Source organism: Schistocerca serialis, chromosome 7, assembly GCF_023864345.2.
Source record: "Schistocerca serialis cubense isolate TAMUIC-IGC-003099 chromosome 7, iqSchSeri2.2, whole genome shotgun sequence".
NCBI lineage: Eukaryota > Metazoa > Arthropoda > Insecta > Orthoptera > Acrididae > Schistocerca > Schistocerca serialis.
Window position 1 is genome coordinate 214,667,904 of NC_064644.1, and position 23,414 is coordinate 214,691,317.

Consider the following 23,414-nt stretch of genomic DNA (forward strand, 5'->3'; position numbering starts at 1 on the left):
TTGTAGGTGAGTGAATGTCTGGTGGAGCGCCTGAATCAGATTCGGGAACTACTACCACATACAAGTGCCAAAGATGGAAAAACTTCACTACAGATTTTGATGGAGAAACTCAATCGAGGTAACTATCCTTGTACTGAATAATTTTTACATTTTTAGCAAAGTAGGTGTTTTGGACAGGTTTCAGAAAGTGTTAAAAAATTTCTAAAATTTGTATAACAAAATTTAATCAGCATTATCTAGTACACTTTATGAATATGCAAAGTGTTCCATCTAACTTGGGCATCTGCGGTACCTGTGTTAGTCTTAATGCGACAAGAAAATTGTTCAGGTAAAGATTGTCTGGTTCCAAAATCCCCATAAGCTTGTGCTTCCAAAACTCATTTGAATTACATATTCTGAAAATATTCAGTGATCACTAGCATAAAAAAGAAGCTCCATCTCCATATTTTTACATTCACCTTCTGACAAGTGATCTTCATACTGACCTCAGCATGTCTGATATGATTACCTTGAAGCAGATTCGTTAGTGTCTTGCAACAGAGTCACCAATGCCTAAAACATGAAACATGCATAAACTGAGGTGCTTGCTTTAGCCTACGTCCGACTGTTTGGTGGCACTTCACGTCATGATTGCACTTCTATCAACATCTCAATTGCTATGTGTGATTCAAACTATTTCTTGTGACTTGGTACTGATTCTGACTCTCTTGATGGACTATGTACTCTGCGATTGACAGACTATATTTGTGCTTCGATATTCCAAATTGTTTCTATGGCATGGTTTTTCACTCAATTCCTGCACTCGATGTGTGTGGCGAGTCATCTGTTTTTATGGTTTAGCTTGTCCAGTAAATTGTCCTCTTGGTATTTTTGACTCAGCTGCACAAAGTCCAGTAATGGAAAGTGAAAATATGTGATCAGACAGGAAAGATTGATGTGAGAAAGCAAGCCTTTTGCTGTGATAAAGCAAGGCAAATATCTCAAAATGCAGAACTGTTGCAGCTTCATAAATTTTCTGATAAGTCATATCTAGTTTGCTCCACTATCAATAATGTGGTCGACTTATTTAATGAAAGTGGGCTAATCAGCACCCACCTGAAGATGACGTAATTGCTGTTTGCTTGCTGTAGAGGTGAATCCTCAAGCCAGTAGTCAACGAACTGCAGCTGGAGATGACATTTCAAAATCCATTGTCTGATTAATTCTCCACTGTCATTGTGTTCTTTCTTAAGATATATTATTGCATCAGGTTCTTAAAGCCAATGATTCTCACAATCATTTTACTCTTTGTGAGTTGGCACAATGGCAGCCATGAACTGGTAGAAAATTCTTCAACAAAGTGTTGTTAGGTGATGAGTCCATTTTTATGAGTCACAGAAAAGTAAATGCACACAAAGGAATTACTGGGTAGGAGAAAATCAGAGATGGTTTTTGACAGGTCATTCACTAATATCTCTGGAATGTAAATATTCAGTGTTATACTTGGGGAAAAATGGACCATATTTCATCAAAAGAATTTTTAATGGGGCCAAACACACTTGTTTTCTTAATTGTACATTAACAAATTGCTGGAAGACATTCCATTGTATGATTAAGATTGGATGCATTATCAGCATTGTGACTGGCTCTCATATTTGGCACATTCAGAGTGTGATGTTCTGAATGGAAAGTTTCCAAACAAGTTCTTAGGTTGTATAGCATGCATCATTACCTGTTGTATTCTCCCAATTTAACTTGTAGATTTTTTTCTGTGTGAGAACACTCCTGTACATTGTCTACCAACATCTACCAATAATGCAAGGAAATGCACAAGAGTATATTATTAATGTATATAATTCCATCTTCCCAAAAATGCTTGAATTAACAAGCAGTCAATGATAAAATATTTCATGTGCTCAAAATCTTCATGTATTGAGAAATAAAAATCAGGTTGTGAAAGAAACTGTTTTCCAATTTCAGTCTCATGTAAAGATAATCATATCATAGATCTTTAGATTTGTCTGAAGATCACTTGTCAAATGAAGAACATAAAAATACAGTAAAACTTGATCAATGCGGAATGTGTATAAGTCAGAAATCTGCCCAAATTGTAGCAGTATTTCAGTCCCAAAACATTCAATACACTTTTACCACCTAATTTTTTCATATGAAGCAGAATGAGTCTTAAGCGGAAACGGAACACAAATTTTAAGACTTTATTAATAATTCATTGTGTAATGTGGAAACTTATTCATGACTCTCCAAGAACGCTACTTTTAACACACTTGACAATGCTGCTAATGGCGCAAAACTAAGAAAAGAGGATACGTGCTGTGGACATCAAACTGCACTACTCTGTGCAACAATGAACAATTTAACGCATAGTGTTGGTACATCAAAGGAAATGGTTCGTTCGTGAGCACTCTGTTTGTTGGGGTTTCTGGTTTTCCATTGTTATTGACACAGGGGAGGGGGGAAGGCGGGAGTGTGGGGGGGGGGGGGGGCACACTGGAACATTGTAGTGCAACTGTGGACACTGCTGCAATTGCACAGTGAAAGAGGTGAATGTTGTTCTGATAAACAATGGTTTTACCCAGCAAGGTCAAGCATTCCAAAGAAATGCACTAACCGCATTGTTTTCTGTCTGTTTCAGTTGATCAGTAGTGCTTTAAGTGATAAAATGATGTTGAATGAGAAGTATATGTTGCTAACACTTACATTTAATGAAAACTTTGAGGTAATCGAGACGATTGAGAATAAGTGCACAAAATAATGTTGTGTTTCAAATGCGATAAAACACAAATTTACGATACTTTAAGAAACAAGAATAAGATACTGGATTAATGGATGATTAGAGATGGGCAAATGAAAAGAAAGGCGAAGAAGACAGGAAATGAAGAAATTAATGAAATAATGTGGGAATGGTTCGTAAGTGCACGGGAAAGTAACTTACCTTTGTCTGGACCCACGTTGCACAATGAGCGAAAGGGCTTGGAAATACAGGGTTTAGGCATACATGGAAAGGCTGGACAGTTTCAGAGCTAGGCACAACATCGCGTGGATGAACATTTTGGGTAATCTAAGGATGAGTAGGAAAGTGTAGCAACAGAATGTAAGACAATACTGTACATCTTAATTGTGGATTATGACCCGAAAGATGTGTTTAGAGCCGATAAAACAGGTCTGTTTCGTCGTGCATTGCCTTCAAAATCTCTAGCAATGAGGTGAAAAATGCACTGGTGGGAAAACGTCCATGGAAAGACTCACTGTACTGCTGTGTGGAAACGTATTACATGTAAAGGGGAAGCCAGTGGTGATTGGAAAGGCGGCAAAACCTCGTTGTTTCGAAAACATAGACATCAGTAACCTTCTAGTCACATGATAAAACAAATAAAAAGGCATGGATGGTGTGCAGTCTTACAGAAGAATGGCTGGGGTGTCCAAAGCCAAAATGAAAACAGGAAATTACCAAGTTTTCCTTTTCAATACAGTGCAACATGCCACCCGAAAGTCAAGTTATCAAACATGAAACTGGCTTAGTTCCTGCTACAACCAATGGACCAGGGGTTATTTACACATTCAAGTCCCATTATGTGTGATTGTAGATGCAATCTTGTATTCTTTGTGTTGAAGAAGCAGAAAGTGCATTTGCTCTTGCATGGTCAGTTTCTGTTCTAGATGCAGTAAATTGGATTGGCTTGGCAGTAAGGGAAATGAAGTCCAAAAGTGTTACCAAGTGCTTCAGCAAAGTGGGATTTGAAGCTCAAGAACAAGATGCTTTTGTGGCCATTGAAGCTCAAGGAAATGCAGCAGTAATTGCTTAATTAATTAAAATGCAAAACATTTCATGTACTGCAGATGACACCATTCGAATTTATGACTTTCTGTCAGCTCACTCCACTTTTATCTCAGCAACAAATTTAACAGGAATCTGCAACACAGAAAATGATCAGGATGAAGAAAAGGAACAAAATTGTTATAACTTCAAGTTGGACAAATATACTTCAAGGACGACACAATACATGTAAGTCACAGATCAAGTAAACAAAGTAAGTCAAACTTACTTTAACAGTCAAATCAGAACTGAGTCTGAGTCTAGCGGCCGCTGGCTGGCTGGCCGCTTAGGTGGCGCTGCTGCTGCATGGCTGGCAGACAGCGTCGCATGTAAAGGATGCACGTAACTGTGCGGCGGCTCTTTGAAAGATCGGCGAGTCACAACAAAAATTATGTCCCAAGAAAAATTAATTTCCTGAAGAAGCTATTGCATGTGTAAATGATGTTATGCAATTTACAGTACACACAAATTCTCCCATGCTGTTGGAACCGTATAGTGTAGAGCAAAACACTGCGTAGAAAAAACAATTTTGAAAAAGAAATTCGTACAGATTTCCCTCCTTGATATGTGGCAAAAAAGTGAAATGTAAAGCAAATAAACATAGGAATAATGTTTATTAGATACAACAATAAACGAATTTAAAGTTGGAGTAAAAATACAGAAATGCCGTATTATTTATCAAAAACAGCTCTAAGTACTATGGGACTTAACATCTGAGGCCATCAGTCCCCTAGACTTAGAACTACTTAAACCTAACTAACCTAAGGAAATCACACACATCCATGCCCGAGGCAGGATTCGAAACTGCAGCCATAGCAGTGGCGCAGTTCCAGACTGAAGTGCCTAGAATCACTTGACCACAGTGACCAGCTCTATTATTTATCAGTCAGTGTAATAGTCTAGTGTTCTATTGTACAATACACAGTAAATGAACATCTATTGTGCAGGGGTGCACATACTATGTTAATATGTTCATAACTTTATACCTTTGTGCATGATACCTGACAAAGTTTATGTAGCTTAGTGAGTTCTGTGTAATCCAGAAACTTGTCCAATATGGAAAATTATTTTAGTCCCTTGGGATTCCGTTTTGAGTGAGTTTTACTGTATATGGTCATATGTCTAAAAATGTTAGCAAGCATTTTACTTTGTAGAAAACGTCACTCAACTGATTTTCAGTTGTGTAAGCAAATAGGTATTTAGGAACCAAACGGCCTTTGAGCTGATTTCATTTCACTTCAAACTTAATATTGTTGTTACAGTTGCCATAGTTAGGTGGAACACCTATATTTATTGTCATGTGCAGACTTGAAACAACAATTCATTGTGAATCAAAGTGGAATTATTTACTGTGTTATACAGGAGCCAGCCATATTGCAGATTGTTTAATGCTGCTCATAATTGTGAGTAATGCTTGTTATTATGAGCGTGAGGAAATATAGCTCCTAGTCACTCAGCATACTGAACACAACTTTTACAAACACAGAAATAAACTTATACTACCATCTGAAACTTAGAAATACAGGCCCGGAAAATTCACTTTATGTGGTGACGTGGTGTTAATCATGGAACAATAGGAATAACTATTATGTTTTATCATCTCAGTTTTATGGCATCATGCAGTTTCTCTTTGTTTTTATGTTTTTGATGAGATTGAGGCTAAGTGCAGTGGAACCAAGCAGTACCCTTTTGTTCTGGAGAACACTCCTCCACCATTACTAATTTGTACATTAAGCACTATTCCTGCTGGAAACAGATTTCTCCCTCAGTATGCGCCTACTGCATTATTGGGGTCATAATATTACATACAATATGAATATTTTAGACATCATCAGACCAATAGTGTGTCTTGTGAAGTATTCAGAGTTCATGTCAAGCATCCAGTTTCAAACTGACAATAACACACATCTGCATTCAGGGCACTGATGAGTGTCTTACAGGTACACTTGAGGCTGAAAGGACATATTGCACATAGTATAAATATAGGGTACAATTACTGAACTATATGAAATAAAACAGTCATAATTTCTGAACAGTTTGTATTAGGACGTTCAAAGTGCGTGGTTGGCTGCAGTGTGTGATGGCAGTTAGTATGCGCTGTATGGTTTGTTTTAGCAATGAAGTCCACTTTCATTAGGATGGGTTCGTCATCAAGAAAAACTGGCGAATTTGGGGGACTGAGAAACTGCTTTCATGATTGAGAAGTCTCTTCACCATCAACGGGTGACTGTGTGGTGTGCAAATTGCAGTCACAGAATAATTGGTGCAATATTCTTTGATGATGGCACAGTGACTACTGAACAGTATGTGAAGGTTTTGGAAGGTGATTTCATCCCCATTATCCAAACTGACCCTCATTTTGACAAGATGTGGTTCATGGAAGATGGAGCTCGATCCCATCGAAGCAGAAGAGTGTTTGATGCCCTGGAGGAGCACTTTCGGAACTGCATTCTGGGTGCGCATTACCCTGAGGCCACTGGCATTGGCCTTAATTGGCCACCATAGTCTCCAGATCTCTACGCATGTGATTCCTTTTTGTGGGGCTGTATTGAAGACGAGGTGTATAGCAATAACCCTAAAACCATTGCTGAGCCATTCAGGAGGTCATCAACAGTATTGATTTAACAACACTTCAGCAAGTCATGCAGAATTTCAGTTTTCGTGCGCACCACATTATTGTCAATGATGACAGGCATATTGAACATGTCACAATATCTGTAGTGAATATAATAGAGGGAAACATTCCACGTGGGAAAAATATATCTAAAAACAAAGATGATGTGACTTACGAAACGAAGCGCTGGCAGGTCGATAGACACACGAACTAACACAAACAAACACGCAAAATTCAAGCTTTCGCAACAAACTTTTGCCTCATCAAGAAAGAGGGAAGGAGAGGGAAAGACGAAAGGATGTGGGTTTTAAGGGAGAGGGTAAGGAGTTATTCCAATCCCGGGAGCGGAAAGACTTACCTTAGGGGGAAAAAAGGACAGGTATACACTCGTGCGCGCGCACACACACACACACACACACACACACACACACACACACACACACACACATATCCATCCACACATATACAGACACAAGCAGACATATTTAAAGACCAAATATGTCTGCTTGTGTCTGTATATGTGTGGATGGATATGTGTGTGTGTGCGAGTGTATACCTGTCCTTTTTTCCCCCTAAGGTAAGTCTTTCCACTCCCGGGATTGGAATGACTCCTTACCCTCTTCCTTAAAACCCACATCCTTTCGTCTTTCCCTCTCCTTCCCTCTTTCCTGATGAGGCAACAGTTTGTTGCGAAAGCTTGAATTTTGTGTGTTTGTTTGTGTTAGTTTGTGTGTCTATCGACCTGCCAGCGCTTCGTTTGGTAAGTCACATCATCTTTGTTTTTAGATATAATATCTGTAGTGAAGTTTACATGTTGAATAAAGTGTGTGCATGCTGTAGTTTGTAATTAATTATTTTTTTTCACATGGTTTAATAATTGTCACCCTGCATACCAGTACTTCCTGTATTGAGGAAAATACCATTTGACTTGAAAATATTATCTTTTGCCATTTACAACAGATTTTGACTTTATTTGTGGCAGAGTCTACTTTATGCAGGCATTTCTTTGTTTGTGGTGTGGTATCCTGTAGCTAGCGCCCAACTGTGCACAGCTACCTGGCAAATGAAGAAAAATGCCGGCCACCGTGGCCGAGCAGTTCTAGGCGCTTCAGTCCGGAACCGTGTGGCCGCTACGGTCGCAGGTTCAAATCTTGCCTCAGACATGGATGTGTGTGATTTCCTTAGGTTAGTTAGGTTTAAGTAATTCTAAGTCTAGGGGACTGTTGACCTCAGATGCTAAATCCCATAGTGCTTTGAGCCATTTTTTGAAGAAGTAGTTTTCAGCTATATCACCTTTAAAAACACATGTTTGCAATGAGACTAGTTTTGTAATGCACGTAATTCTAGTTCTTACACATATGTGCTCCAATTCCTTGACACTTTTATATTCATGATGGGAAATGAACCTGTAAATACCTACTGCCACTCTGAAATCAATTTCCCTGAGAAGAGCAGTGTATTGGTCTTTGATAGCACGTTGAAACTGAAGCAAGGGTTGGATTCAGGCTGAGTTATCTAGACTTATGTACTTTCATTGTCTAGCACAGACTTAATGGTGTACTTACAGATTTCACTCATCAAACACACCTATCAGTCAATGCAATAAGGTCCTATGACAGCTGGTAGATTGAAGTTTAATGTGACATTCATTTCTATGAGGAAATGAGAAAACAGTTCTTGAACAATGTTCCAATAAGATAGGCTGACTGTGTAAATAAATTCAACATTTATCTCTTTTCATTCTTGATCATATAGACCTCCATTTCAAAAACAAAAGTATTAATAATAGTTGCAGGCACTGTGTACTTTATGCCCTAAATACATTACAGCAGTCAGTTGTGTATTTATGCATGAAAAATAGCAGGTAGCATTTTTAGCAATACCAGACTCTGGGTCAAGCCTTCTGTAATGGTTAATATTACACTATACAAGGTGTGATCAAAAAGTAACAGGAATTTTGTTTTTCTTAAAGAATCATTATTTGTTTGTTCATCATCATCATAATCAGCATCAACTTTGTCCCCCTCATATTAGTCCCCCTCAGATATAATACAATTGTGCCAGTGCTTTTTCCAATCTTGAGAGCACTTCTGGAACTCACTTTTCATTATGGTGTTCATCTCCTTCAACGATTCTGTTTTTCTCTCATCAACGATGCAATTTCTGTGAGTGGTTCTGCCATAATTTTGGTTGTTTTCTTTGTATTGCATCACACAAATGGCACATACACTGATCAACCAGAACAACTCAACATGCTATCAATATAAACCTGGCCAGGCAATAACAGCACACACACAGTGTATGTAGTATCAGTGAGCGTGCTGTCCATTGTAGAACAGGGAAGGCACTCAATCTATCTGAGCTTGACAGAAACTGAGCTTTCAGAAACTGCACGACTTGTTGGATGTTTGAGTAGTGCTGCTGTGAATGCCCTCAACACATGGTAAAACCAAGGTGAAACCATGTCCAGACGTTGTGGGATTGGGCGGCCACTCCTCATTACAGGTGTGGACATTGTAGGCTGGGAGGGACTGATAAAATGGAACAGATGGCTAACTCTGGTGGAACTAACATCAGACGTTAATACTTGTCAAAGTAAAAGTGTGTCTCAACACAAAATGTAATGAACACTCATAACAATGGGCCTCCAAAGCCGATGACCCGTGCACGTGCCAATGTTAACACCATGATATCGGCAACTTTGGTTGAAATGTGCATATGACCATTGGCACTGGATGGTAGCACAGTGGCAATGTGTTGCATGGTCTGAGGAATCCCGATACCTTCTTTGTCATGCCAGTGGGAGGGCACAAATCTGTTGTCTTCCAGGGAAACAGCTCCTTGACACCTGTGCTAAGGGATGGAGACAAGCTGGTGGCGGATCCATTATGCTCCGGGGAACATTCATGTGGGCATCCATGGGTCTGGTGAGCCTTGTGCAAGGCACCATGACAGCCAAGGAGTATTGTACACCCATTGCAGACTACGTACATCCCTCCATGATGATCATGTTTCCCAATGGGTCATTCCATGTCAAGTCACCCAGGCCTTGACACCAACCATGTCAGATTTTGATGAAACTTGGTACAATTACTTGTTTTATCATCCTGAAAGCACTTGTAAAATTTTTTTGCTCTATCTCTTATAGTTTTTTTTAAATAAATTTTTAAAGTTTTTAGATTTGGCTTTGTTTCAGCAGTCGGAAATTGTAACTTAAACGTGTCCTCACAACTAAAAAAATTTGTATATTAAGGAATACTCAAGATATCAGTATGAAATTTTGGAATAAGTTTGTGTATTATATCTAAATGTTAAAAAAATTACCGTAAAGATATATTAAATTCTTCCAAATGAAAAAAAATTTAAAAGTTTTTTATTTTTTTTTTTAGCTAACGGATGTTTAGTTTTACAAAAACTGCAATATCTAGAGTCTCAGACCTGATAGAAAGCTCAAATTTGTTTTAAAATACTCTTAATTGTATAGGCTATTAGATAAAAGAAAAATTATGTTGGCTTTTTAACCTGTTTAATAGTTATCTAATTTTTAAAATAATATTAATTATATTTTAAAAATAAAAAATGCCAAGTGACTTAGACACCGAAAATAAGTTTTTGTCTTCTTGGAGTAACAATGTACACTTGGATTTTGTTTTGTTACTCCTGTGTTTTGAAGTAAAAAAATTATTACAGTGTTAAATAGTGCTTGGATAGTATTTTATTAAGTTTATTCGAACTCTCAGTAAGTACTGTTGCTTAGTTTACAGAGATTCTTTTCCAATATCCTACAAAAGTAACCAGAACAGTAATCAGACCAAAAGTGAAATCAGTATGTCAGATATTCAAACCTGTAGTGTAGGGTTATTTAAAAAATCTGACTGTTTCCAAACAACCTACACACCTTCAAAAAAGTTACAACCGGTATCAGAATTGAGTGAGGAAGAAAAAGATTTGATCCACTTACGATCTGGAATTAATCTGTGTGAATTTAAGAATATATGTTCACACCACAGCTACTACTTTTTAAATGTTTTTGAAAAGTATCAAACAACATGTGTAGACCCACTAAAAAAACACAAAAAGCCAATCAAAAAATCGTTGAGAAATGTAGGCTTGGATCTTTCTAAACAATTACTGACAAAAAATATTAGCATAAAACCTGGACAAAAGTTTTGCTCAACATGCCGTAACTTTTGTGAGGAAAAATTAAGAGTTGAAGTCAATGAAAGTGAAGCAGATGATGAAGTCATGGTTGAATTAGAATCATTGGAATCCAGAAATGAATCCCTCGTACAAACAAACATTGCTCTTGATTATTTAGGTTTAACACCGATAAAGCTTCATGGCTTGTCAGAACAAAGTAAAGGGTCTTATTTTAAAAGGAAGGTTAGCAGTATTGAAAAGACTGCAAAAAAGGCGGTTTCAAAAGCATTAAAATATGATGCACCAAGTTCTGATGATGACGAAGAAGATAAAAGTGTGGTTGAGAAAGCAAAGGATTTTGATGTAATGATTTCTCTTATGAAAGAGAAGATTTCATCTGTTGGGAGGTCTAGAAAAATCCAGATTCTGACCTTGGCTCCAGATTCGTGGACTCGAAATAAAGTGATGAAAGAATTTAATGTAAGTGAGTACATGGTGCGACAAGCTAGAAAGCTAAAATCTGAAAAGGGTATTTTGGAAACTCCTGGTCCAAAAAAGGTAAAACTCTTTCTGAAAATACAGTAAGACTTGTAACAGATTTTTATGAAAAGGATAAAAGTTCCAGAGTGCTACCTGGAACAAAAGACAAAGTAAGTGTTCAAAAAAATGTGTACATGCAAAAAAGACTCATTTTGTGTAACCTGAGAGAACTCTATTATTCTTTCAAATGGGAGAATCCCGAGGTAGAAGTAGGATTTTCAAAATTTTGTTTCTTGAGACCTAAATGGTGTATCCTTGCTGGTGCTGCAGGCACACACACTGTATGTGTATGCAGTATCCACCAGAATGTTAAACTATCACTGGATGCTGTGAAAATTGAAGAATCTTATAAAGACCTAATTAAGATGCTTGTGTGCAACACAGAAAACCAAAACTGCATGCTACATCATTGCAACAGCTGTCCTGCAAATACTGCACTAACAGAGTGCTTAACTGAAAAACTAAGTGAAGATTATGATTTAGAAGAAGAAATTGTAATCAGTCAGTGGGTTAACACAGACAGGGCAGAAATGATCAAACAGTCTTATCAGTGTTGAAGACTACATTTCTTTATTGGTTAGGTCATTGGAAAAGCTCACCCCACACTCGTTTATAGCAAAATCCCAATCAGCAGCCTTTAAAAGATTGAAAGAAGACCCACCACCCAAAACAGCAATTATTGTGATGGATTTCAGTGAAAATTATTCCTTTGTTATACAAAATGAGATCCAAAGTTACCACTGGAATAGAGGTGGTTGTACTCTACACCCAGTTGGAGTTTTTCTAAGAAATGAGGAAAACAATGTTTTTGTTTCCAACCACTGTTTTATTAGTGATGACCAAGAACATGACACTGGTTTTGTTAACTTTGTACAAAAAGAAATTACAAAGTGGCTGTCATTACATCATACTGACATTGACTCAGTTCACTACTTTACACATGGTTGTGCTGGGCAGTACAAAAATAGAAACAGTTTTAAAAATTTGACTGAACACTTGAGAGACTTTAATTTGAAGGCCCAACACTCTTTTTTTGCAACAAGTCATGGGAAGTCAATTTGTGATGGCCTAGGAGGAACTATTAAAAGAATTTTAAGGAAAGCCAGTCTACAGCTTTCAGACAAAGAACAAATAATGACAGCAATCGATGTGTATAAGTTCTGTGAAAAAAATATTGAAAACATTCATTTTCACTTTATTGACAAAAAAGAAGCTGATTTGCTACGGTTAAAACTAGAAAAACGTTTTTCAGCAACCCGAACCATTCCTGGAACTAGAAGTTTTCATAACTTCAAACCAACCTTGAAATTAGAAGGACTACAGATAGTGTAAAACCCTCCTTAGTCTTTTCTTTCCATTATTCTTCTGATTGGGTTCGTGTTGAACCATCCATAAATTGCTATGTGGCTGCAAATTATGATGGTAATTGGTACTTTGGACTGGTAAAAACAATATTCAATGATGAAGAAGATGCAGAAATTCTATTTCTACATCCTTCAGGACCCGCTGCATCATTTTATTGGCCTGAAAGAGAAGATTCCTGCATAGTGCCTTTGGAGCACATAGTCTGTGTAGTAGACGCACCTCAATCAAGCGGCACTGGGAGAATGTATTACTTCAAAAAAGACTGTATCAAAAGAGCTGAAAGCTCTTGGATGAAGTGGAAAAACAGTTTGAATCAGCATTAATGTTTATTAAAAAGACAAAATTACTCAAAAAATTCAATGTTTCAAGCAATCAGTTGGGTTATACATAAGTGCCGTAAGTAAACTATCTTTGTACATAATTCTAATGTAATCTACTATAATTAATAAACATGTTAAAAAGCCATCATGATTTTTGTTTTATCAAGTAGCCTATATGTTTAAGAGTAAATTAAAACAAATTTGAGCATTCTATCAGGTCTGAGACTCGAGATATTGCAATTCTTATAAAACAAAACATCCGTTAAAAAAAAGAAAAAAAATACATATATATATTTTTTTCATAGAAAATATTAATATATTTTAATAGCATCATTTTTATCTTCAAATATGTATAATAAATAAACTTGCTGCAAAAATTCATGATGTTATCTAAAAGAGTTTTTAAGATAAGCAAATTTAAAGTTTTGAATACAAATTAAACTGACCATTTCCGAAGGTTCAGAAAACGCAAAACATAAAAAGTTTAAAAATTTATAAAAAAAAACTGTAAGAGATACAGCAAAAAAAAATTTGCAGGTGTTGTCAGGATGGTATTAGAACCATTTGAGCCAAATTTCATGAAAATCTAAGGAGGTGGGTGTAAAATTTATTTTTTATTGGGTGATTTGATATGGAATGACCCCAATGGCAATGGCATTTTCAGCAAGATAATGCACCCCATGACAAGGCCAGGAGTGAGGTGGGGTGGTTTGAGGAACACAATGGTGTGTTTCAATTGATGTGCACCCCCCTCTCCCTCCCTCCCCCCTCTCTCTCTCTCTCCCCCTCCCCCTCCCACTCCCACTCCCCATTCCCCTTCCCCCTCCCTCCCCAGAATTTATGGGAATTAGATGATTTGTGTGAGCAGATGTGGTGCCAACTCCCTCTAGCTACCTACCAAGGCGTCATTGCTTCCATGGCAAGACACATAACGGTGCTTATGCCTGCCAAAAGTGGAGAAACTGGCTGTTATGTAAGTGATCATAATGTTCTGGCTGATCAGTGTAACTTCCAGGTACTTACTCTTTATTGACTGTATGACCATGAGGCAGGAATTCATAATGCACTATCCAATTGTAATCAAAGAAAACAGTTGGAAGCTCACCAGGCGATCGGGCCTTGGTTTCAACATCACGTCCATATACCCATGTTTCGTCACCTGTTATAACCTTCTTTAGAAGTTCTGGATCATTGTTGACTTCATTCAGCAATTCCTGAATGATGTCTATGTGATGTCTTTTGTGGTTGAAATTCAACAATTTCAGACAAAAACTTCGCTGCTACATGTTTCATGCCCAAAACTTCCGATCGAGTGAGGTGGCGCAGTTATCAGCATACTGGACTCACATTGAAGAGGATGGCGGTTCAAAGCCACTTCCAGCCATCCTGATTTAGGTTTTCTGTGATTTCCCTAAATCACTTCAGGCAAATGCCAGGATGGGTCATTTGAAAGAGCAAAGCCAATTTCCTTCCCCATGCTTCCCTAAACTGATGAGGCCGATGATCTCGCTGTTTGGTCCCCTCCCCCAAGTCAATCAGCCAACCAAAACTTCTGATAAAATTGCTTGGCATCAGCCAAAGGATATGCCAACATCATCAGCAACCTTTCTGATGGTGATTTGGTGATTTTCCAGCACCACTTTCTTTACTTCTTCCACACTGTTGTCAGTAATTGATGTGACGGCGGATCCAGGGCGGCAGTCATCTTCAGTGTCTTTTCAACCCTCTTCGAAATGTTTACACCACATGTATACTCTTGCCCGCAAAATTAAAGTATTCTCATTACTTTTTGTTCACACCTCATACACTCTGTTATGAAAGTATCCTTAATAGTTTGTGAGTAAGCAGTAAGAGTATTTCATATTGAAAGGCTTATTTGATTGCAACACTGAAGCTCTTCTACAAATGTAAACAGATTGTTAGAGTATAGTGACTGACTAATTTTTTCATACTCACTGGCTGAGCTGTTACTTGTGATATTATTACTAAATGTTTTCATGGAAATTAAAGTTTTAATAGTTGTTGCTGATCAGGAAATATTCCTTTTGATCTTTCAGAAGTCAGAATCTGTGCATCAGAGGTACCCTAAATGAATAGACCAGTGGCATACTGTGTTTTCTGTGTTGCTGTCAGTATTGTTATATTTACACCAGAAGTGTCCCAAGAAGAAAGCAATACTACAGCCTATCCTCAAACTGTTAAATGTGTCTTCGTAACTTAATGTAAAGTGTAATAAGAAGTATTATAGAGGGCTTGAACCACAGTGCCTGCTATTGCTAGAAACACTGGTTGTCATTTATATACCGTATTGGATATGGGCTGTGCTACATCATGAACACCTTGACCAAATGCTTTAAAACAGAAATTTGGGAGAATCTAATTTTCGTGGGACTTTCCACTGGGCCAGAGGGTGAGTACATGCAGCTTATCACCCTCTGTAGGACTTTGAGAAAGGTCAAATCACTTGCACCGTACTGACAAGTCACACAGTCAGTTTGCTGTAGCATGAGTACTGCAAAATGAATGGTGATTAGATGGACGCAGGTCAATGCTGTAGCAGGAAGAATGGACATGGGTCCTTCCACAAGTCAATTCCACAAGAAGATTGAAGGATTATTGAACTGGTTCCAATGAATTAACAGATGACAACAACTGAAATATGGCCAGAAATTACAGGCATATGCACCAAAAACCATTGGGAACAGATTACTGGAAGTTGGGTTGGGATCTGGAACTGCCATACTCCATTTAACATCACATCTTTCCACAGACAACAGACTTGCATGGTGTAGAGCCAGAGTTAACTGTGACCTTGACTATTACGGGAAGATGTCGTCGTTGAGTGACTGTAGGAGGATACAAGATGGCTTGGATAGGACTAGTGATTGGTGTAAAGAATGGCAGCTAACTCTAAATATAGATAAATGTAAATTAATGCAGATGAATAGGAAAAAGAATCCCATAATGTTTGAATACTCCATTAGTAGTGTAGCGCTTGACACAGTCACGTCAATTAAATATTTGGGCATAACATTGCAGAGCAGTATGAAGTGGGACAAGCATGTAATGGCAGTTGTGAGGAAGGTGGATAGTCGTCTTCGGTTCATTGGTAGAATTTTGGGAAGATGTGGTTTATCTGTAAAGGAGACCACTTATAAAATACTAATATGACCTATTCTTGAGTACTGCTCGAGCGTTTGGGATCCCTATCAGGTCGGATTGAGGGAGGACATAGAAGCAATTCAGAGGCGGGCTGCTAGATTTGTTACTGGTAGGTTTGATCATCACGCGAGTGTTATGGAAATGCTTCAGGAACTCTGGTGGGAGTCTCTGGAGCAAAAGAGGCGTTCTTTTCGTGAATCGCCACTGAGGAAATTTAGAGAACCAGCATTTGAGGCTGACTACAGTACAATTTTACTGCCGCCAACTTCGCGGAAAGACCACAAAGATAAGATAAGAGAGATTAGGGCTCGTACAGAGGCATATAGGCAGTCATTTTTCCCTCGTTCTGTTTGGGAGTGGAACAGACAGAGAAGATGCTAGTTGTGGTATGAGGTACCCTCCGCCACGCACTGTATGGTGGATTGCGGAGTATGTATGTAGATGTAGATGTAGATATTCTGTGTACTTCTGTTTTGTGGAGGTTGGACTGATACCAGCGCGTGTTTTGATGATCTGGTGAAAGGTCACAAGAAGCAGCTGTTCTTGAGACCTCTGCCTCTCCCAACTCCTGGAATCATGGGGAAGCTATTGAATATGACAAGAGAACTGATTTGGTGATTGTGGAAGAGTGGCTGAATTCTCACCAGTATATGGTACGAGTTGTAAACCCTATTTACATATCCTTCATGACCAGGGTACCAAATTTTTTTTTCAATTCAATAAACTTTACCAATAGCTTGTACACATTACGATATTTTATTTTGAAATCAACCAGTTTCAGCAACTCATTTTGCCATCTTGAGGCCCCTGCATAATAACAGAGTAATCATGTAGTAATATAAGGGTATACAAATCAAGCTTACAAGAAGTGACAGACAATCATAATACCACTTAAGTTTAAAGATGTTGAAAGCATTGGAGTTAAATCAAATCTGTGTGTACATCCAGCACAACAGACTAAAACATGTGTGTATACTGTGTTTTTTAGCAGCATTAAACCAAACCTCTGTGTATATCCAGCACGATAGAACAAAGCATGTGCACATATTCGTTAGTCATAAAACTATTTAACATCACAGATTTACAAGGGAACTTGTAAATTTATTAAAAAGATCAGCACTAGGCAGTGTATAATCAAGAGCTCCATAAAAACAAAACTTGTCATTTTATTATTATTATTATTATTGTTACTTTTTTTTATTTATTTTTTGTTACAGTAATAAAATCCTATAAAATTCTTTTATATGAGGAACCGCCTAGTACATATGAGTACCAACCTTCATTTAAAGTAAAATGTCACACAGTAAGCTATGAAATACAATAGTATGCATATTTATAGCCTAGGCAATATCACAGATGGTAAGACAAGTAGTAGTTGTCACAGCATCAAAAATAACTGGACGCGAAACCCAATGGCAGTCGACATATTACGAGAAAATAGCATGCATAACAAACACTAAGAATATTCACAACTATCTTGTGGCCTAGATTGTACAGTAAATCAGAATAAAAGATATGATAGGTTTCCTTTATATCACTTAACAGGTCAGCATTACCACAGTGAAACAAATCAACAAGAAAGTCAAATCCTACGTAAACAAGGCGAGACCACTAAGTTCACAGCTGAGAACTTCATACATACATGACCTGTCTATAGATGCCTGACCATTTAAATACTAAGAAACAGCAAGTTGTGTCACTATAGGGAATGTGGGTACGGGGAAAAAAATAATACGTAAAAGAGTGTGTGAAGACTGTGGTGTCACCGCCAGACACCACACTTGCTAGGTGGTAGCTTAAATCGGCCGCGGTCCATTTAGTACATGTCGGACCCGCGTGTCGCCACTGTGTAATCGCAGACCTAGCGCCACCACCAAGGCAGGTCTCGTGATACGAGAGAGCACTCGCCCCAGTTGTACGAGAACCTAGCTACCGACCAGATGTACGAAGCCTTTCTCTCTCATTAGCCGAGAGACAGAATAGCCATCAGCTAAGTTAATGGCTACGAACTAGCAAGGCGCAATTTGTATCAGTGCCTATAGCTTACGAGTATTCAAGAGAGATGTATTCCAAGGACTAATAAAAAGATAAGTAATAAGCATCTACATACTTTTCTTCTTATTCATTTATAAGTTCTCATGTTCCAGACTTCACGCCCGTCTGCGTTAGCCTTGCGTGCCCTATCGGCTACAGCGTTAGTCTAGCTTGCCTTTTCAGCCATCTCAACTTCACGGTGTCGGCCCAGCTACCGACACAACAAAGACCACCATATTGTCAGAGTTGAAACCCATAAAGCGAGTATCATCATCTATCTCCATGAACATCAAAACTCGTCTCTAGTCAGATCATTATAAAATTCTCCCTGAACTGTATGGGCAAGTAAGGACAACACAGACACGCTGATAAACTAACCGGGTCCTAATCATACTCATCAGGTGTAGTCAAGACATTCTGAATTCCCACAAGTGAATTGAGGAATGTGTCAGTTAGGGTCTAAAAACTAACTGGCTAAAAGGTGGTAGCTGACAATAGGTAACATTAGTTTGCATTATATGGAAGCATTAAATGCTTCATTGTCCTAAGTATAAAAGTACCGTATAAGATACCAATAAACTAAAAACATGGTCACTAATAAACATGTGCTGCTTACCACGGGAGTATATCACTATAAAGCGGATACAAAGAGTTGCAGAAAAAAAGATCTACCAAGCTCATATGTTGGTGAGGCATAATAAACTTCAGGTAAACAATCAGTGCGTTACAATAAGGTTCTTAGACACCAACTCATATGAGCTCGTAGATCTTATGTACCAGCCAATATCCTCTGGCTGTAATGAACCAACAGAGAAGGGGGGTACTAAATGGTGTATTCCAGCAGGATAATGCAAAGCCCCCCACTGCAGTTCACACAACAAACATCTGGAGGAATGCCTCCATGTAACCCTGTAATCAAAAATGAGGTTGCTACTTGGCTTAAGCCATTCGCCCACCAGGTTTCTGTTTTACGGAGATAATGCTTTTTAAACAGTCCCACGAATTCTAAATTAGAGGCTCAATTTTGTGCATGAAATGGGGTGATAAACAGACTTATACTTAGAGATAGTAACTTTGCAATACACTAGGACTTCAGGGTGCAAACAGCAGAGTAAATGTGAGTCCAATTACCTGCTTCATCCGATGAGGCATGGAGTCAGTCAGCCTCTGGAAATATGACTCATCATCTGTAAGTCTCTTCCGTGCTTCCAACACTAGGTCTGGGGGGCTAGTGCCAGTCAGTGTATGTTCATGAAATACTTCATTTTGGCCCACAAATTGATGCTCTCTCTCATGGCCAGTGTTTGCTGAGACATTGTGGTAGTAAATGACTGTCTCTGATATACTCATTTGTAGCACAGTGTGTTATCATGTTAGGCATACCATAGCTATAGTCATGATATGCTTACAACACATAAACAAAGAATACAAAGTGAGAACTACTAGCTTAAAGTTGAAACACTGCTGACTTGATGCCTGCTAAAAATTGGTCGATTGTAGGATTTCCTCCTATCAGTTATTGCTTCTTTCATCTGATTTGCTAATGTGAAAAATATCTAGTTGTGCCAGGGTACAGCTAATTGTTTAACTGTAGCCTCTTATAATTACTGGGTAAGTCAGTTAAGAGTTTTGAAGAAGACAGAGGCACATAATCTCCTAGTAAGAACTGTAGTATTCAGATGAGGACAACTCTGACTTTTATATACGTTGCCTGACAAAAAAAGTGAATCACCCAAAAGACTACTCACACATCAGTGTAAATTTATTCATGTGCGCACCATCAGCGGATACATAAATGATAAGAGCTGCAATTCTCTGTGACTGGTAGGATGGCCACCAGAGTGCATTAGTGTTGGTTTTGTTTAAGGATGTTACCAGGAGTGGTAGGGTATAAAGAGGCATGAATAGCATCAAATGTTGAATGATCACTGTGAAGGACATAGAGATGCCACTTACTCGTGTGAGACAGCATTATCATCACAGTTTCAAAAGGGCTGTATTGTGGTACTCCATTAGACTGGCTGGTTAAATAATGCACAACCAGATTTGTGGTGCATTTGGATGTGACACTGGCTCATTGTTGGACTGCATGGGATTGTAATGCAAGGCATACTCATCATCAAGGTTTTGGTTGGCCATGTCTTACCACCACAAGGGAGGATGGCCATATTGAGCACCAGGCACATCATAACACCTTCACATCAGGGCCTGGCATCTAATAACACATAATGGGCTCTCTGAAACATTCTGTTTCATCCCGTAGCATTGGCCAGAGACTGACAGTGTGTGGACTATGGAATTACTGTCCCATGCATAGGTTGCCATTAACAAAATAACTCAAATGGCAGTGTTGGGAGTGGTGCTGTGACTGGGAAGTAGAGATTGCTGATAAATGGTGTCACATTGTGTTCAGCTTCACTGCAGCAAGTATGGGCGCAGCCTACAGAGTGGACCCATTCTTCCAAAGTTTTGGAGAGCTGCAGTGATGTTACTCCTGGTGTCAAGATGTGGGGAGCCATTGGGTATGACTTCAGATCACTACTGGTAGCGATTGAGGGAACTGTGATTGCACAACAGTTTGTCATGGACATCCTATATCTTCATGTGTTGCATCTCATGTGACAGTATCGTGGTGTCATTTTCCAACAGGACAATGCTCATCCACACATGTCTTTATGAACTGTCTGTGTGATGTTGTGCTACACCTGTGTCCAGCAAGATACCCAGATCTGTCACTGACAGATTATGTGCTGTACCAGCTCAGATGTCAACTCCATCCCAGTGCCATTATCTAGGATATCGAGGACAGTTACAACAGTCCGCAGCTCATGGTCGTGCAGTAGCGTTCTCGCTTCCCACGCCCGGGTTCCCGGGTTCGATTCCCAGCGGGGTCAGGGATTTTCTCTGCCTCGTGATGACTGGTGTTGTGTGCTGTCCTTAGGTTAGTTAGGTTTAAGTAGTTCTAAGTTCTAGGGGACTGATGACCATAGATGTTTAGTCCCATAGTGCTCAGAGCCATTTGAACCATTTTTTTGACAGTTACAACAGTTGTGGACCAGCATGCCTCAGGAGAGAACACAATCACTTTATGATACCATTCTCAATGAAATCGGTGCGTGTCCAGGAGGATTGTAACATAATATTGATAAGTGGGCTCATACTGTCAAGTTCTTTGTAAATATGATTCAATTTTGTAATCACTAAAATAACACCACATATTCTTTCAAAACAGGAAGTTTCATTCCTTTTCCTCCTCTACTTCCAGGTGCTTCCCTTTCTTTAGGCATGTATTTTTATTTTATTACTCAAATTTGTTGTTATAATTGTTTCCTTAGATTTTTTGTGTTGCACATGAAACATTCGGTTGGGTGCTATTTTCCTCTGATTTCATGGACAGTGTCCTTGAACATTGTATTGACTGTCTCTCTCTTCATTCTATTCCTCTAAAGCTGTTTGCTTGTAAGGCAAAACCAAATAATGACAGAAGCATCATTATTTTCATTGTTACACTCTTCACACAGAAATGTCTTGCATTTGGATTTGAATTGTACAAAACTAAAAAATTAAAAGTAATATTATTCCTGTTATAAGAAGTCGCTTTTTAAATTTTGCAGATGACAAAGAAGATGATAAACTCAAAGAAGCAGAAAAGTCCAAAGAAGAAACACCATCGGAGGTGGACACTGGTGTCGATCAACAACAAAATGTGAAAACTGATGATTGGATCAAGAAAATAAACCTAGAACAGTTATGCAAGGAAGTGAGTGCTGTCCAGAGCTTCAGTACATGCGTATTACTTTGTGATGTTTCTATTCAGGAGTTTGAAAATGTTATTTCAGGTTTGGCCAGCAATGGCTGTGATTGGTGGTGTGGACAGCGGATTGCGAGTGGGAGGACAGTGCATTCACAAACCAACTGGCAGACGAGCCATCATTCTAGGAACCTTGAAGAAAGGACTTGCATCAGTGAAGGTTCAGTGGGAAGATTCTGAGGGCAGTATAAGGTATTTTCCCCTTTTTCAATCTGAGAATTAGAAAAAAGATTTTGAAAACTGTGTTTTCAGTAATACTCATTTGTTGTAGAGAAGGAAAGTTGCTTCTCACCATATAGTGGAGATGCTGAGTCGCTATAGGCACAACAAAAGGCTTCACACAATTATAGCTTTTGGCCGTGAAGGCCTTTGTCAGCAGTACACACACACACACACACACACACACACACACACACACACACACAGCCAGCTCTCTGAGACTGTAGACGTGTGTGCAAGTTGCGTTTGCGTGAGTGTGTATGTCTACTGCTGACAAAGGCCTTAATGGCTGAAAGCTATAATTGTGTGAATCTTTTTATTGTGCCTATCTTGACTCAGCATCTCCACTATATGGTGAGCAGCAACTTTCTTCTCTGGTATTGTTATATTCCATCCTGGATTTTCCATTGTTTCTTTTTTTGTAGATGTAGATATGGGGCTTACATTTTTTTATTCTGTTTGAGTGAAAGTGTTATATGACTATAGTCTTATCTGAGAGCTAACCAGAAATCAACCTCCATTTCAGATAGCATAAGAAGTAGTGAAAAGGCATGTAGCAGTTGTTATACGAACTCACTGATTTGGTCAGTGTGTTTAGAGCTGCAGTAGTGATGAGAAAGCTGTTGTAAGACTGGTTGTTGAACAACTTAGGTTTTATTGAACACCAGGTACACACAAATCACAGAACATAATAGATCTTGACTCTTCTTGAACTAACAAGGGACAAAGAATTTGTGGAGATGGATTCATCTTGTCCATTAAAGTACTGTGGAGCTTTACTAAAAAACTCAAACTTCTGTGCTGGAAAGCACTAAGTTTGTCCGAATGAGAAGCTCTTGACCACAAACTAGTTTCTTGTGAACCCTCACAGGAAGAATAGAAATAGCACCAAATTATATCCTTCGCAAGCCAAATGTTGATGGCAGGGAATAATGAAGTCCAAAACAGTGTCCAGAAAATAGCCAGTTACTACTAAGTCAATGTAAATAAGTCCACTGAAGAGCATTTAGTACATATCAGTGAGCTGAGAGAAGTGAGGCTGAGATGTCTGTGGCAGTCCTTAAATCTGCCACATCACCTATTGCCGTTGGATCAATTGTACATCTCCACAGGGTGTAGTCAAGATTGGAAAGCTGTGTGGGCTTGTAATTAATATATGGTACTGAAGTTTAGAAAAATAATCCATATTGGTTTATTTACCCTTTTGGGTTACATGGTAAGGATTGCCAGGAGGTCGGAGGGGATAACTCCAGCAGCTCCAGACCCATCTCACAGGAAAAGCGAAAATTCAAAGATAAAGGAACTAAGCTATTCAGCAACTGCTGTAGCTTTTGGCTTGGAACAGAAGAGAGAGATATTTTTCAGTCGCAGCTCTGAGAGGCCCAAACCTCACAA

General features: G+C 38.7%; 1 protein-coding gene across 1 annotated transcript in view; it reads left to right on the plus strand.

Moving 5' to 3' along the window:
* Positions 1–23,414, plus strand: part of LOC126413339 (probable E3 ubiquitin-protein ligase HERC1) — a 722,413-nt gene that overhangs the window by 315,031 nt on the left and 383,968 nt on the right. The window contains exons 31-33 of the mRNA XM_050083249.1: positions 7–118; positions 21,604–21,749; positions 21,829–21,992. Coding sequence (XP_049939206.1) covers positions 7–118; positions 21,604–21,749; positions 21,829–21,992 — 422 coding nt within the window. The remainder of the gene's footprint in view (positions 1–6; positions 119–21,603; positions 21,750–21,828; positions 21,993–23,414) is intronic.